Genomic DNA, 16,221 nt, shown 5'->3' on the forward strand with positions numbered 1-16,221 from the left:
GTGGGAAGAATGTTCTTGATGTTGAGGAAGTCCAGAACTATGGGTCACAGTCTAGTAATAAAGGGTAAGCCATTCAGGACTGAGATGAGGAAGAATTTCTTCACTCAGTTGTGAATCTGTAGAATTCTCTCCTACAGGAGGTTGTTGGGACCAGTTCATTAGATATATTCAAGACGGAGCTAGACGTGGCCCTTGTGGCTAAAGGGATCAAGGGGTAGGAAGAGAAAGTGGGATTGGGATACTGAGATTGCATGATCAGCCTTGATCATATTGAATGGTGGTGCAGGCTCGAAGGCCTGAACGGCCTACTCCTGCACCTATTTCCTATGTTTCTATGTAAGTACCTTATATTATAAGAGAAATCACAAATTCAGGGTGTCCCAACGTACTTTATAGCCAATGAGGCGCTTCTGAAATTTAGTCGTACTGCAGGACAATAGCATCAAATTTGCACAAAGCAAGTGATTAACTTGAACATGGTTGATCTTTCCCCATCCATTTCTTTTGATTTGATTAATCTTTTTGTTTGAATAATGAGTAATGATGAGACCATTCAATATGAATTGTTTCCCAGAAACAATGTGCAGAGGACTTCTCTGAATGTGGTTCAGCCATTCAACATTGACTTGCAGCCCTAAAAAAAATCCCCTCTGTGGGTGTTACTGTATGGACAAATTCGTATGCAGTTCTTTGCTTCACTGTTTTAAACCTAAGGTCTTTATTTTTTTTTCTCATGTAGGATACACAGAGGCAGGAGAAATCCTGGCACTGTGAACTCATCCTTTAAAAATAAATGCCCGTACTTCCCAATTTCAGTCTAGACAGATGGGCTGGATTGAAAATCAGCCAGGCAACTTGGAAAGAGCAGGGATGCTGGTGGTCCCCATGGAGGGCTGGGTGGAACCTACCTGGTGGACTCTGGCACTGACTGCTTTCAAAGTTTAAAAATAAAGATTGAAACATAAAACATCCATCCTGCTGTCACCCCATTACTTTTCATGCCCATCTGGATCACTCTATGCCAACTGGATGATTGCAGCTCCAAAATCAAGGGGCTGGACTTTGAATTCTGAACTTCTGGCATTTTCATCACTGCAGGGTTGCACTAAGTCATGCAAAATCTGGCCTAAGAGTTAATTTGTACAAATAGCAAACAGACAGTTAAAATATGTTTGGACTTATTATGCCAATTTCAAGGCATCATACTTTCAAGGCCTGTATTTCTAACAATGATCCTTTGATTTATGATATAACTCACTAATTACTTAAAAAAATTGGGAATAGGTACAGGAGTAGGCTGTTCAACCCTTCGAGCCTGCACCACCATCCAATATGATCATATCACGTTCGGCAAATCTCTGTCTTTCTGTATTTATTAGAAACTGTTTGATTTTCAGAATCAAAAACAGAATGCTGGAAAAACACAGCTGGTCTGGCTGAATCTGTTGAGGGATAAACTGTTCTGATGAAGGATCAACTGGACTAGAAATGTTAACTCTATTTTTCTCTCAACAGATGCTGCCAGACCTACTGTGTTTCTCCAGCACTTTCTGTTATTGTTTCAGCCTTCCAAACACACATAGTTCTTTGTGGTTATTTTTTGGTTTTCAGAGTATTCTTAGTAAAATTTGATTAAGACAATCGGAGATTGAATCTAATTGAACTCTAAGGAATAAAAACTGAAAATGCTGAAAATACAAAGCATGTCTGACAGCATCTGTGGAGAGATAAACAGAGTTAATGCTTCAGGTCAAAATCTTTTGTCAGAAATAGGAAAGATTAAAAATGTAGTGTTAATGACAGAATCATGAATAATTACCATTCCAAAACGAAAAAAAGGTTAATGACAGAAATGAGACGAAGACAAAAAATAAAGCCAACAGAAGAAAAAAGCAAACAAAATTCGGGAAGAAGTTAAACTTCAAAAGATTGAAAGCTGTTCCTTAAGTTTACATTGAGCTTATTTGGAAACTCAGCAGGCCAAAGACAGAAAGGTTAGAGCAGGAGAAACATGCAGAATTAAGATGGCAACTGAAGCTTGGGGTCATATTTGGGGACTAAACAGAAGTATTCCAGAAATCAGTCACTCAGTTGATATGGGAGCCCCTCCATTGTAGAAGAGATTATACACAAATACAGACAGACATAGTTAAGACTCTTGTAGTGCAGTAGTAGTGTCCCTACCTCTTGGCCAGATAGACCTGGGCTGAAATCCCATCTGCTTCAGAGGTGTGTCATGATTTTTAAAAAAATCTAGAGGCAGACACAGAAAATGGAAAGCCTGGGGATCTTGGGACTCTTTTGACTTGTCAGGACCTCCTTTATCTTCCTTCTCCAAGTATTTTCACCTGCTTGCAGGCAGCACAGGACAACTTACTCACACTTATACCATCCCTGACCTATTGGTTAAGAGCCACAGATTACAGCAACTAATGAGTTAACTGGAAGCCAAACCATTGTTGTTGGCAGGCAGAAAACTGGTCACCACTCCACAGACCACTTCTCTGTAGACTATTAGTTGCCTGAACAAGCAAAGTTTAGTTGATGTTGATTTATTTGTTGTGGTAAAGTTTTCAACTTCTTGTCATACAATCTTTGAGTTGGTCATTGAGAAATTCATATCTCTTTTACATATTATCAGTCTTAGTGAGAATGGCAATTACCTATAGCAAAACCTTTTATTTGAAGGAAGTGAATGGAGTTAGAGGAGGAGTTTTTCAATGTCAGAACATGTTCAGCTAAGTGGATTTGAAAAAGAAAAAGTTACATTCCAATGAAATCTATGTGGAATAAGATGATAGCAACAGATAATTGCTGTGAGAAGACATCTGGCTGTGAAAGCAGATTTAGTAGAGACTTGAATCAGAAGGGAACCAAGTCCCTTTGGCTGTGTTAATTTTGTCAAGTGTCATGGAAGGTTTCTCTTTATGGGACCTATTGAGCTTTCACACTGCAGGTACCCAAATTCATCTCGTTAACTACCAACCCCATTTCTATAGCAGTCTTCATATCCAATTCTAGCACCATTCTAGACAGCATTCCTGGTGCACCCACTATACTGTATGACCAAAGTAAACCTGGACAAGCAAAGTCAGTCCAGAGCTGCTCTATATGTTTCCTGACCTTTGCTCCAGACATCGCAGACAAGGGAAACTTGGTGTCCAGTTTTGTGAACAGTGACCTGGAGGTCCTAATTGAGATGGTGGTATGTAAAACGGGCATTTTCTTTTCCCAGGAAAGCCACAGGAGTCCACAACACCAGAACATACTAAATAAAACCCAAAAGAACTGCGGATGCTGTAAATCAGGAACAAAAACAGAAGTGCTAGAGAAAGGTCAGTAGGTCCATGTTCTGTAACATGTGTTCTGAGGAAGGGTCACCAGACCCGAAACGTTAACTCTGATTTTTTTCTTCACAGATGTTGCTGGACCTGCTCAGGTTTTCCAGCAATTTCTGTTTTTGTGCCAGAACATAATACTAGCCTGATCTAAGGTTTCAACCTGGGTCAGTGTGGTCTCAGCCATCTGGAAGAGTGCACAATAATGTTGGAAGAAGGACATTGACCTTCACGACTCCACCACTATCAGTCCTATCATCTTCTCTCTGATACCTCACATTCATTCTGTCTCTGCTACAGTACTTACCTCCCACCAAAGGTCATGTTCTACCACTATCAGTATTGCCTGCAATATCTTCCGTCATTCACTGTCAACCACTCCAACCTGCCACACTAATCAATCTACATGCCCTTTGCATTGTCTAGTCACTCAGTTGGGACACCTCCTAACCTTTAACACAATTTCACCAACAGTACAGCTGTGCCACGTACTTTCAACTTCCTTAATACCTACCCCTTTCTTAGTCCAAAAAGGAAAACAGCGAACAGTAGGATATAAGAATCAAAATGGGCATGGGCCACCCAACATTCGGTTCTTCACCCCTTACAAGGAGAGGATCATGAACCTGACAGCCCTGAGTGGTTGACTGATTGTGTCCAAGCCCCTGGCCTTGTACTGACTTATTGCACAGGTCCCCCTGACTGAAGGTTGCCTCTATTGATTTGACTGAGGACCACTGAAACCATGACAAGCTTCCTAGCTTTTATCTGCACTAAACGGCAAAGCAATAGTACAGTAAATTTTAATATCTCTGGCTCAGGAGGCAAATTATAAAAAGACAAGCCAGAGATGCTGTGAGCATCCAGGTAGGCTCAAAAATGCGTGAACACTAAAACAGCAAATGTACAGTCCAAGATGGCAGTCCATGAGCTGGCAGCATGTCCCTAAGCGCAAAATATACTTGCAACTGCATTCCAATGATAGTTGCCAGAGCGCCCCAACATTCAGCTTTGAAGTACAGAAGCGTAGTCAAACAGAATCGGAGATTTGCCACGAGGGTTCTTAGAGACTGGGACATATCAGGTGCCAATGTATGTGGACATGGGGTACATATGGCTAGTGCCCATGGAGTGTAATGTGAGATTTGGTGCCTGATGTCTCACATGGAGGTCCTTTGGAACATGCAGCAAGCTGGAATTGCCAGGTAACCCCTCTGAATTCCATGTCACAAATTGCCTATGACTGTTTTGCTCACAGCAGATGGTAGGATAGAAAGCTGCATATTAATGAGGTGAGATTTTCAGTTAATAAGATCATTAAAACGCAATAATTCTATTTAAGTGGTAACTCATCGCTTTCCAACAAGAATCCTGATGTCCTTAGCTTAGTTAAAAATTCAATGAGTTGGCCTTTGGTGTCAAAAAAGGCATCACTGGACTTGTCCTGCGATTCTATCAGATTTCTTGCCATAGCCCACATTGTTCAGGGCCCATAAGCTTCCGCACTATGTTTTAGGGTGACATTTAATTATTTTTGAAATAATTCCACCCCTCTACTTTAGTACAACAAATAGAGAAGTTCTATCAATGTGGACCAGATATAATTCACAGTTTCAGAGATGAAAAGGCAGTATGATAAGAACAATGCAGCTAAAAGGCAGTTGCCATAGTCCTACTGGACCATAGGCAGTGCTGTCATTAGAGAGAAATGACTGGTGGTGATTTAATCTGAGGGTCACCACATCTCAGGCAAGGGGCAAAGTTGAAAAGGAGAGTTCTTTGTGGTAACCCCAGTTCGTGCAGAAATTGAACCCACATCATTCTACATTGCAAACCAGCCGTCCAGGCAAATGAGCTAATCAAACCTATACAGGTATCAATAAATTAAAATAAATTGTTGATGCCATTTTGTGTTTATTTCCTGTTGTTTTTCAGTAAATGCTGAGAACCGGTGATGTCATTATGGCTTACAAGAAATATTGAGCACAAGTATGTCTAAACAAAATGACAGTTTCAGCTAATATAAATGTTACTTACTTACTTAAATGGAACCATAAAATATTTTAAATAGGTAATACTCAATTAGCACTCATTTCTTAAATCACAAGGAAATCAAGATCCATCACAATCCGAAAGAGTTTTGTTTTTGTTGGGCTGCTCTTGTCTACATCACAGTGAATCACAATGGATTTTCTGACCACTGTAACTATTCCAGATTTACTTAATGAATAGAATTAATTTTTCAACTTCTAGGTACAATTTGAATTTATATTCTCCATATTATTAGCCCATATCTCTGGATTACTAATCCAGTAACATAACCAGTTATTACTGACCCATACTGTGTTCATTGAAGAAGATCACAGTGATGAACATTTTGACTGAACAGTTTTTATAGCTTAGTGGAATACAAAAGAATGGAAACTGATCTATATAATTAAAAAGAAAGCAATGCATTTCTGATGTGCATCTAGTTTTAGGCTTACAGGAACAATGAAACATAGTTTTCAGTTTCACCTAGATTCTCCCTCAGTTACGAGATTACACCTTTAAATTTGAATACAACACATAAATAGGCCAGATGCTGGAGTCAGAGAGAACACAATGTGGAGCTGCAGGAGCACAGCAGGCCAGGCAGCATCAGAGGAGCAGGAAAGCTGACGTTTCAGGTGGGGACCCTTCTTCAGAAATGGGGGAGGTGGAAGGGAGCTCCGAAATAAATAGAGGAGAGGTGGGGCTGGGGTAGGTAGGTGGGATGGTGATAGGTGAGTGCAGGTAGGCAGTGGTGGGGATTGATCAGTGAAGTGGGAGGAGCGGATAAGTGGGAGAAAAAGATGGACAAGTTGGGTCAGGTCAAGGAGGCAGGGATGGTCATGGGATGAGGCCGGGGGTGGAGAGATTTTGAAACTGGTAAAGTCCACATTGAGACCATTGGGTTGTAGGCTTCCAAGGCGGAATATGAGGTGCTGCTCCTCCAGTTTCTGGGTGGTGTCATTGTGACACTGGAGGAGGCCCAGGATGGACATGTCGCCAGGGAGTGGGAGGGGGTGTTGAAATGATTCGCGACTGGAAGGTGTTGTCATTTGTTGCAAACAAAGCGCAGGCGCTCTACAAAGTGGTCTCCAAGCCTCCGCTTGGTCTCACCAATGTAGAGGAGGCTACATCGGGAGCAGCGGATGCAATAGACCACATTGACGGATGTGCAGGTGAACCTCTGATGTGAAAGGTTTGTTTGGTTCTTGGATGGAGGTGACGGGGGAGGTGGGGCTAGTGGGGAGTGTGGAGTGGACAAGGGAGTAGCAGAGAGAGTGGTCCCTACGGAAGGCAGATAGGGGTGGGGAGGGAAATATATCTTTGGTTGTGGGGTCGGATTGCAGGTGGCAGAAGTGGTGGGGAATGATACGTTGAATACGGAGGTAGTGGGGTGATATGTGAGGACATGGGGGATTCTGTCTTTGTTTTTGTTGCAGGAAGGGGATGTGAGGGCAGAGCTGTGGGAAACGCAAAGAGATGTGGTCGAGAGCATTTTCAACCACCGAAGGGGGCAAGTTGCGGTCCTGGAAATAAGAGGACATCTGGGATGCTCGGGAGTGAATGCCCTATCCTGGGAGCAGACGCAACGAAAGTGGAGGAATTGAGAGTAGGGGATCGCATTCTTGCAGGAAGGTGGGTGAGAGGAGGTGTAGTTTAGGTAGCTGTGGGAGTCAGTGGGCTTGACATAGATGTAGGTTTTAAGGCGGTCACCAGAGATGGAGACAGGGAGGTGCAGGAAGAAGAAAGAGGTATCAGACATGGTCCAGTTAAACTTGAAGTTGGGATGAAAGGTGTTAGTAAAGTTGATTAACTGTTCAAGCTCCTAATGGGAGCATGAGGCAGCGCTGATACAGCCATCGATGTTACGGAGGAAGAGGTGGGGGATAGTGTCAGTGTAGCTGCGGAAGAGGGACTGTTTCACATATCCTACGAAGAGGCAGGCATAGCTTGGGCCTATGTGGGTTCCCATGGCCACCCCCTTAGTCTGTAGGAAGTGGGGCCATAAATAGGCCATTTGCCCTACCGATCTATGTTTGTGTTTATGCTTACAAAAGCTTCCTCCCACCTTATTTCATCCGCTCTATCAGCATATCTGTCTATTCCTCTTTCCATAATGTACTTTGCCAGCTTTTCCTTAAAGTCCCCATACTATCAAGTTTCACTACTTTATGTAATAACAAGTTGCGTGTTCTAACCACTCTAGGTAAAAATGTTTCTCCTTACTGTCTTGGTTAGTGCCTAAATTTTCTTATATTTAAGGCTGCTAGTTTTGGATTCCCCTCAAACATCCTCCTCTACAATAACCTTATGAAGAAAGGACTGCAGAGAAGAGGACAAAGCTGACCTGGGTGATGGGAATGAGGAGGTTAACAAAATCTGAAAACAAAAGGGCCAAAGGTGAATGCATAGAGTCATACAGCATAGAAAGAGACCCTTTGGTCCAACTCGTCCATGCCAACCAAGTTTCTCAAACTAAACTAGTCCCATTTGCCTGCATATGGCCCATATCCCTCTAAATCTTTCCTATTCATGTACCTGTCTAAATGTCTTTTAAATATTGTGACTGTACTTGCATCCATCACTTCCTCTGGCATCTCCATACATGCACCACTGGCTGTGTGAAAAAGCTGCCCCGTACGGTCCCTTTAAATCTTTCTCCTCTCACCCTAAAAACATGTCGCCGTGTCTTGAACTCCCCTACCCTTTGGTATTCACTTTATCTATGCCCCTCATGATTTTATAAACCTCTATAAGGTCAACCCTCAACCTCCAGTGAAGGAAGTCCAGCCTATCCAGCCTCTTCTTCTAACTCAAACCTTCCAGTCCCAGTAACATCCCGGTAAATCTTTTCTGAACTCTCTCCAGTTTAATAATATCCTTTCTATATCAGGGCAACCAGAACCGTACGCAGTACTCCAAAAGTGGCCTCACCAACATCCTGTACAACTTCAACATGACGTCCCAACTCCTGTATGCAATGGACTGAACAATGAAGGCAAGAGTGCTAAATGACTTCTGAACCATCCTTCTCTCCTTCTACAAAGGCTACATGTGAAATTTAAAGCAGAATTTTGAACTAAATATGTTGTGGGGAAATATTTCCTCTGTATGCCATGTATAACAACCATCTACAAACATTATGTTGTGATTTAATTACATGTAATACACAGGGGAAATCCTCCTCCATCCAAAAGCTAGCTTGTTTACTTCGGTTATAGGACAAGATTAATATATTATTGATCAACACGATTGTAATTTTCTATTTGCGCCAAGAGGCAAAAAAACAGCTTACATAAAGGCGCTAATAGTACACCATAGGATAGTAAAGGACAAAAACAAACATTTATCTGAAAATCCTCTCCCTCTATAATTTCAGAGGCATGAATCCATTTATGAGAAATAACACTCACATAAAGCAAACTTTCAGATTTAAATGTTTATCTACAAAAGTTCCCTCTTTCATTTCAAAGCCATTCTTATTAAAATATTTATTTCCAGGATTTAAATAATATTTAGTTTAACATGAACTCTATGTTTGCTGCAACTGAAGATTCCTTAAATTATAAATTAACAAAGTAAATATTCTTTTGTAGAGTAAGTTGGCATTGAAAATAATTAAATAACCTAATTTGAATAGCAAAAAAAAATCTTTTTAAACAGGAAAGAAGTGGCAGCCAGTATAAATCAAAACCAGCAGCAATTTGACATTAGATGCCAAGGGGAAAAAAAAATTCTTGAGGCTGAAAATAAACTGTGCTTTTTCACACAATAGACTTTTTTTTAACAATTAGCATATGGGATAACAGCAGGTGTTCATCGTTCCCTCTAAGCTCCAGGCCATGCAGTTGCTCTGAGAGTCTGCGCTGCTGATTGGTGTGTTGATGCCATGTCAATGCATTCATTTTCAGTTTCTCCAGCCACTGTCAGGCATTAATTTTGGAGGTCTACGTAGCGGCTGGAGTAAGAGGGAATGCTGTAAGCATTATAAAGTTGTCGTGAAGCCTGATTCTAAATGCCATACTACTTCAGATAACTAGGTCATAAAATACATTATGATGAAATGGGCCTATTTGATCTCACACTTTCAGAGTTTGTAATTCTGGGCTGAATTGGCTAAGTGTCAATTTTGAGGAGTTTCTTGGAGGGTTTTCTCAGTGCATCTTAGTGAGTTTTTCACATTATTTTCTGAAATTTGTCCCATTAGCTGTGTACCATGCATCCATCATGTCCCGCTTGCACTGTTGTATTCTTAGCAATGGTGGAAGTACTCGCCACTTCCAGGGTTCTTGGTGCCAAGGTCATATTTAAAGCCCAGCAGAATGCTAGATCAAGCACTCCCAGCCAGGAGCTGCCCTTCACAGTGCTCATAGTTGGAGCATGGAACCTCATCTTCAGAAGGCCTACCACTGCTCCACCACAGCCCTGGTCAAAGAACAGACTTGACTGTATTTATGCTTGACCTCAATCAGGGTGTTACATAATGGAGTAACCAGCCATGGTTGCAGACGGCAGCTCATGGCTCCCAGCAGCCATCCTTTTCAAACATCCAGCCCTTGAAATGAAGCAGGAACTCAGGAGTTCCTCAGGATTTAGGCCTCATGGCAGCTCCCAGACTATGGAGCATTGATCTCCAAGATGTGACAATCACAAATGACTTGTACATGAATGGAATTTGTTTGTTTTGTTGATAAATTTTGTCATGTTATGATCTCAACATGACACATGTACATCTGTGTGTGCCTTTTCCCTAGGGTATGCCAGCTATGTTGGCAAAGCCTACTGCCCAGGCTGCAGCACAGACCTTGTTATAAGCAAACAAGATGAAGTGTGTGATCTGACACAAATTGAATTAGTAACAGTCTTGATACATTTATGGGTTGAGGATTGAGGGAACCTAATCAGGACCTTAGCAAATCCTCAGAAGTAGCCAGTTGCAAAAACTTTAGTGCAGCTGTCACTTTGATAGCCAACGGATTGAAAGGACCACCTACTACTTCAGGTCTCAGCTCCCACTTCCCAGCTGGCATAGTTTGTGATAGTGTCCTAGCACATCTGTATTTGTGGCAACACTGTGCCTTGCTCAACTGGAGGAAGTGTCACTGAAGACTCAGGGATTTCTGAATCTTTTCCAGATCCTGAGGAGTTCTTCAGCTGTGACTTCTTCATGTAAAAGCTGTTCTGCAACTGTTAGAGGATAATGCTGGAACTGAGCTTGCTGGCACATCTGTTCAACCTCAATTTCTCTGTTTCTCCATTGTGACATGCCCACAGCCAAGATAAGTCTTATTGTGGCTGGATTCATTGTGGCTGTGTGGAAAATATCTGAAACAGAACAGGTCATTGGTAATGTGAGGAGTCAACATTTGTAATACACACAAATTATGGTTTTGCATAGCCCTTGGCACAGTAGGAAGTGGTCAGAAATCACACAATACCACGTTATAGTTCAACAGGTTTATTTGAAAACACAAGTTTTTGGAGCCTCACTCCTTCTTCAGGCGTTAGTGAAAGAGGTAGTATCAGACACAGAACCTATAAGTAAAAGATCAAAGGATCACACCACTGATGAGGATGTACTAAACAAACCTAAGATGCTATTAAATCTTTAATCAGTTAGAAGGTTTTAATTGATTAATATGTATATGTAAATACCCAAATTCCTTTCAGGTCACTGTCTTGAGAGAACTAAAGATTTTATCAGTGTAAAGAAGAGATGACATTTTAGGTCAGACAATGCATGTTTGGTGTGAGGCCTTGTTTAGAATCTGTTAGTGTTTTGGTTTTGAGTCAGACTGGTTTTATTTCTGAAGTAGGAATTTATAAAACACCACATTGTCTGATTGTTTATAAACTATGTGCTTTTTAAACAAAATAGAATGTATCCGCAAATACAAATCACCCCATAGATTCGTGTGTGTGTGTGTGTGTGTGTGTGTGTGGGACAGTGTGTGTGTGTGAGAGGGGGAGAGTCTGTGTGAGAGGGGGAGAGTCTGTGTGTGTGAGGGGGAGAGAGTGTATGTACGTGTGTGTGTGGGGAGGGGGCAGAGAGAGAGAAACAAAGAGTGTATAAGGAGTGAGGCTCCAAAAGCTTCTGTTTTCAAATAAACCTGTTGGAATATAACCTGGTGCCGTGTGACTTCTGACCTTGTCCACCCCAGTCCAACACCATCACCTCCACATCACAGTAGGAAATGGAAAACTCCAATAACGTGGGGCATGCAATGCCTCTACACAGACCTTTGACATAGGGGATCTTATTTCAATGTATGTAGCACAGGCCAGGTTATGCAAATACAGTAATCACTGTTTGCTTTCTGATACCTTGCCCCCCACCCTACCCCGCATCACCCAAGAAAAGCAGCATTGTACGAAACAGCACGTTGGCGAATATGTACAGTTCAAGTTGAGAGAAAATCAGCTCCATGTTCTTGCGCAGAAACGTGGAGATCTTGGATGGTCTTTGTGAATTGTGGCCCGCAGGTGAGATGTTTATGGTGACCTGTGATTATTTATGCTTTGCAAAGATGACAGTGATCAATCTGTAGTGACTAATGACATAGTCAGGATTGCTTGTGACCAGGATTTATATCCTACACAGATACTACCCGCATTTCATATGCAAGGTACTATGGCTATAGATAAGATCACAAGATAGAGGAGCAGAATTAGGCCACTTGGCCCATGAAGTCTGGTCCGCCATTCAATCGTGGCTGATATTTTGTCAATCCCATTCTCTTGCCTTCTCCCCATAACCCCCGATCCCCCTATTAATCTCTGTCTTAAATTGACTCAATGACTTGGCCTCCACAGCAATCTGTGGCAAATGAATTCCATCGATTCACCACCCTCTGGCTGAAGAAAATCCTCTTCATATCATCCCTTCACCCTGAGGCTCTCAAAATGAATACTAACATTGCATTTGCCTTCCTAAATGCCAACTGAACCTGCATGTTAACCTTAAGAGAATCCTGAACAGAACACCTAAGTCCCTTTGTTCTTCAGATTTCCAACGGCTTTCTCCATTTAGAAAATTGTCTATACCTCTATTCTTCCTACCAAAGTGCATAATTTCACACTTTCCCACTGGTATTCCATCTGCCACCTCTTGGCCCACTGTCCTAGCCTATCCAAGCTCTTCTGCAGCTTGGTCAACACTGCCTGACATAGAGTCATACAGCACAGAAACAGACCCTTCGGTCCAACTCATCCGTGCCTACCAGGCATCCTAAACTGAACGTCCTCCCCCTATCTTTGCATCATCTGTAAACTGAGGAATAATACCCTCAGTTCCTTCGTCCAGATCCTTAATGCACAACATGATTAGTTGTGGTTCCAACAATGGTGCCATCCTGAAAAAGACCCTTTTGGAGCTGGGAGCTGGAAACAAGCTACAGAGAAGGGATTTACTCTACAAGTACAGAAGCAGTTTCTCTGTTCTCTGCACTCAAAATGCCATAAGCTGTGACTGCTAATTGATAAATCAGAGACATCTTAAAAATTAACCAGCCATCCTGTGCCTCTTGCAAACCAGTAGAAGCATTCACAAAAAGAAATGCTTGGATCAACAAAATCCAACTCAACAGCAAATTGTACATCAATGTATTGAGACTAGGTACTAACAGAATGCAAACACATATAAATCGGCCTCATCGTTCACTAGCAAGATTCTGATCCAAAGCTTGGTTGCAAATGGACTCTTTTTCTCAGCATTGAGAATCAAATTTCTTCCAATTTCGGCATATTTTCCCAACTGTCTCACCATTGCCTGACATTCAGGGGTTTGGAAGATTCCGCCCAATACATTTTGTCCATTAAACCATTAAATTTAAGGTTACCTGAAGGACAACAACTTTCACAATGTAGTACTCCCTTGGTAATGAACTAGACTGTCAGCCTTGATTATTCTTGAGTGAGACTTGAACTAATAACCTTCTGAAGTAGATTTGACACAGTTATGAATAAAACCAAGCTGATATCACTGACAAAAAATACCGGCCAAACAAACTAACTGTGAGAACTGGTATTTCTACAGCCCTTTTAACAATAATAAGTACAACAAACTATTCAGATAGAAGAGACAAATGCCAAGCAACAACATGGAAAATGAGCAAATGCAAATGAAAAGAATTTTGAAGTTTTTTGAACCCTTGATCATTTCAATGCATGTGTCAAAGCCGATAGTCATTGTCAACAACAAAAACAGAAACTGATGGAAAAGCTCAGTGGGTCTGGCAGCGTCTGTGAAGAGAAATCAGAGTTAACGTTTATGGTCCGGCAACCCTTCCTGTAATCATTGTAAAGTGCTACCAAAAAGATTTACCAATGAGCATAGTTATAGAAAGGCTAGTGAATTTCCTTGACAAATTTGTTACTTAAAAACTAATGATTGACTCATTGGGCAAGTATGTTGTGTGGGTTGGTTCTGGCCTATATACAGCAGGAAGAACTTGAGACTGATTATTTTCCACTTGTTCTTTCAAAAGATCATAAGCCAGAGACATTAACTCCATTTCTCTACACAGATGCTGCTTGATTTGCTGAATATATCAGTCATTTTCTCTTTTTCATTTCAATTTTTAAAAATATGTTTAATTAACTGTATTAAGATAGCAGGGATGCTACCAGTATCATCCTCAGCATTACTGGGCTGAAATGAAAATAGGCCAGTAGGAGCTTCAGAGTTGGATCATATTCCTGTTCTTTCCATCTTCCCTACCAAATCAATTCCTGAAAAATAATCTGTCTAAATCCTGGAAAGGATAGGATTGGAATCTTTTGTGATGTTCCCAAAGATCAATGATAGCTGATAATTACTGCCTCAGTTCAGAAGTGAACAACTGGCTTCACCAGTGAGCCTCTGGATGGCAATGAGCTCCAATGAGTCATTGTCTCCAAGAGAAGTCAACAAGTGTATAGGAAATAGAATCACGAAGTATGACAGATGGAATGAAGAGCAGAGAGCACTTGAGGCTTTCAGTAAATGCTCCTTACCTACAGTGAGATGAACATGGAATTTCTATTGTTATAGTTATTTAGCATTTATTTGATTGTTATATCCTTCATATTAAGTGTTTAAGTACAGAATTTTTGACTTTTGACTATAATTTTGATCAAACATGTATTTTAATCAGGTATTTCAGTGCAAGAAATTAGATGTACAATTCTAACTTTCTATTCACAAACCAAGGTCTATCATAATTAGAGAAATATGAACAGAATCTAAAGTAATAGCTTTATAGAACCTTAGTTAGGCTGCATTTGGAATATTGCGTTCAATTCTGGTCGCCACACTACCAGAAGGATGTGGTGGCTTTGGAGATGTTACAGAAAGATTTACCAGAATGTTGCCGGGTATGGAGGGCATTACCTATGACGAGAGATTGGAGAAACTTGGGTTGTTCTCACTGGAACGACAGAGGTTGAGGGGGTGACCTGATAGAGGTCTACAAGATTATGAAGGGCATGGACAGAGTGGACAGTCAGAAGCTTTTTCCCAGGGTGGAAGAGTCAGTTACTAGGGGGCATAGGTTTAAGGTGCGAGGGGCAAGGTTTAAAGGTGATGTACGAGGCAAGTATTTTACACAGAGGGTAGTGGGTGCCTGGTGGGTTGCTGCCGGGGGTGGTAGTGGAAGCAGATACGATAGTGACGTTTAAAGGACATCTTAACAAATACATTAATAGGATGGGAATAGAGGGATATGGTTCCTGGAAGAGTAGGGGGTTTTAGTTGTGGTGGGCAGCATGTCGGTGCAGGTTTGGAGGGCCAAAGGGCCTGTTCTTGTGCTGTAATTTTCTTTGTTCTTCGTTCTAATACTCCATGGTCAGAGCGAGTGAGTTGATGTCTGGATGGACTCAGGCTCATCTCGAGTTTAGAGTTGCTAAAACAGAATCCTGGTAGCAAGCCAGCCCCTTAACATAACTGATGTATGGTTAACGAGATAGTTACAGATTCAAGATGTCTGTCTTTGGAAAAAGCATGTATGATAGCATCAAACACTAAGTCCTAGACTGGTGATCTCTCAAGTAAACAATTATGTGTGGACAAAGGAATAAAAGATGCAGTTGGTTTTTTGAAACAGTGAGGATCAAGAAATAAACAAAGGAAAACTTTGCATTGGCACTAACCAGGCAGCAGTACTGGATTATAAAGTACAATTTAACTAAGTTCAAAAAAAAAATGATACTACTGTGTCTTTTTTTCATTTAAGTAATAGACTTAAAATGTTAAAAAGAATGGAAAAGTAGCAAAAAAAACTGTCATGTAATTGGAACTCATTGTAAGTTGTGCTTACACTGTTGTTTTGTTCAAACATGGGAGAAGAGATCTAAAAAGGGATGTGTGTTTAGAGTGAGCTTCACCCAATAACAGATTACTGATTGGTTTGTGTAATTAGGACTAGTTGTGGATGCCAGAAATTATCAGCATGGCAACAACTCTCTGATTGGCTTCTAAACAGGTGAACAGTTTGTATTCTTACGGTACAGGGAGAGAAGCCTCCAGGTTGCAGAAAACACAAGGTCTACCTCTTTCTCAGCAGTGAAGTAACCAAAACTTAGAAGACAGTTAGATATAATCTCCCACAAGTCGCTACAAATTGTTGCCTCTAACAATGAATAAAAGACTTCACAATTAGTATGCAAGTCACGCTGTATCTTCAGCAAAGAACTGACAGAATCTGGAAATATGGAAATTGGAGAACAGAAGATCTTGGGAAGCGAAAAGGACACCTCATTAAATCTTGCGGACTTGTACTTTTGAACTTTGTTTCCCCGGTACTTCATCCTTCTCCCATAATACTCATGAGACAACAAGGTGCAGGGCTGGATGAACACAGCAGGCCAAGCAGCA

At 41.3% G+C, this 16,221-nt stretch overlaps 1 protein-coding gene across 1 annotated transcript in view; it reads right to left on the reverse strand.

The window, feature by feature from the left end:
- Nucleotides 1–16,221, reverse strand: part of lrguk (leucine-rich repeats and guanylate kinase domain containing) — a 121,788-nt gene that overhangs the window by 36,213 nt on the left and 69,354 nt on the right. Inside the window, exon 12 of the mRNA XM_048609989.1 lies at nt 390–426. Within this exon, the coding sequence (XP_048465946.1) occupies nt 390–426 (37 nt within the window). The remainder of the gene's footprint in view (nt 1–389; nt 427–16,221) is intronic.

The sequence above is a fragment of the Rhincodon typus genome, chromosome 22 (genome assembly GCF_021869965.1).
Source record: "Rhincodon typus isolate 14 chromosome 22, sRhiTyp1.1, whole genome shotgun sequence".
Classification (NCBI taxonomy): domain Eukaryota; kingdom Metazoa; phylum Chordata; class Chondrichthyes; order Orectolobiformes; family Rhincodontidae; genus Rhincodon; species Rhincodon typus.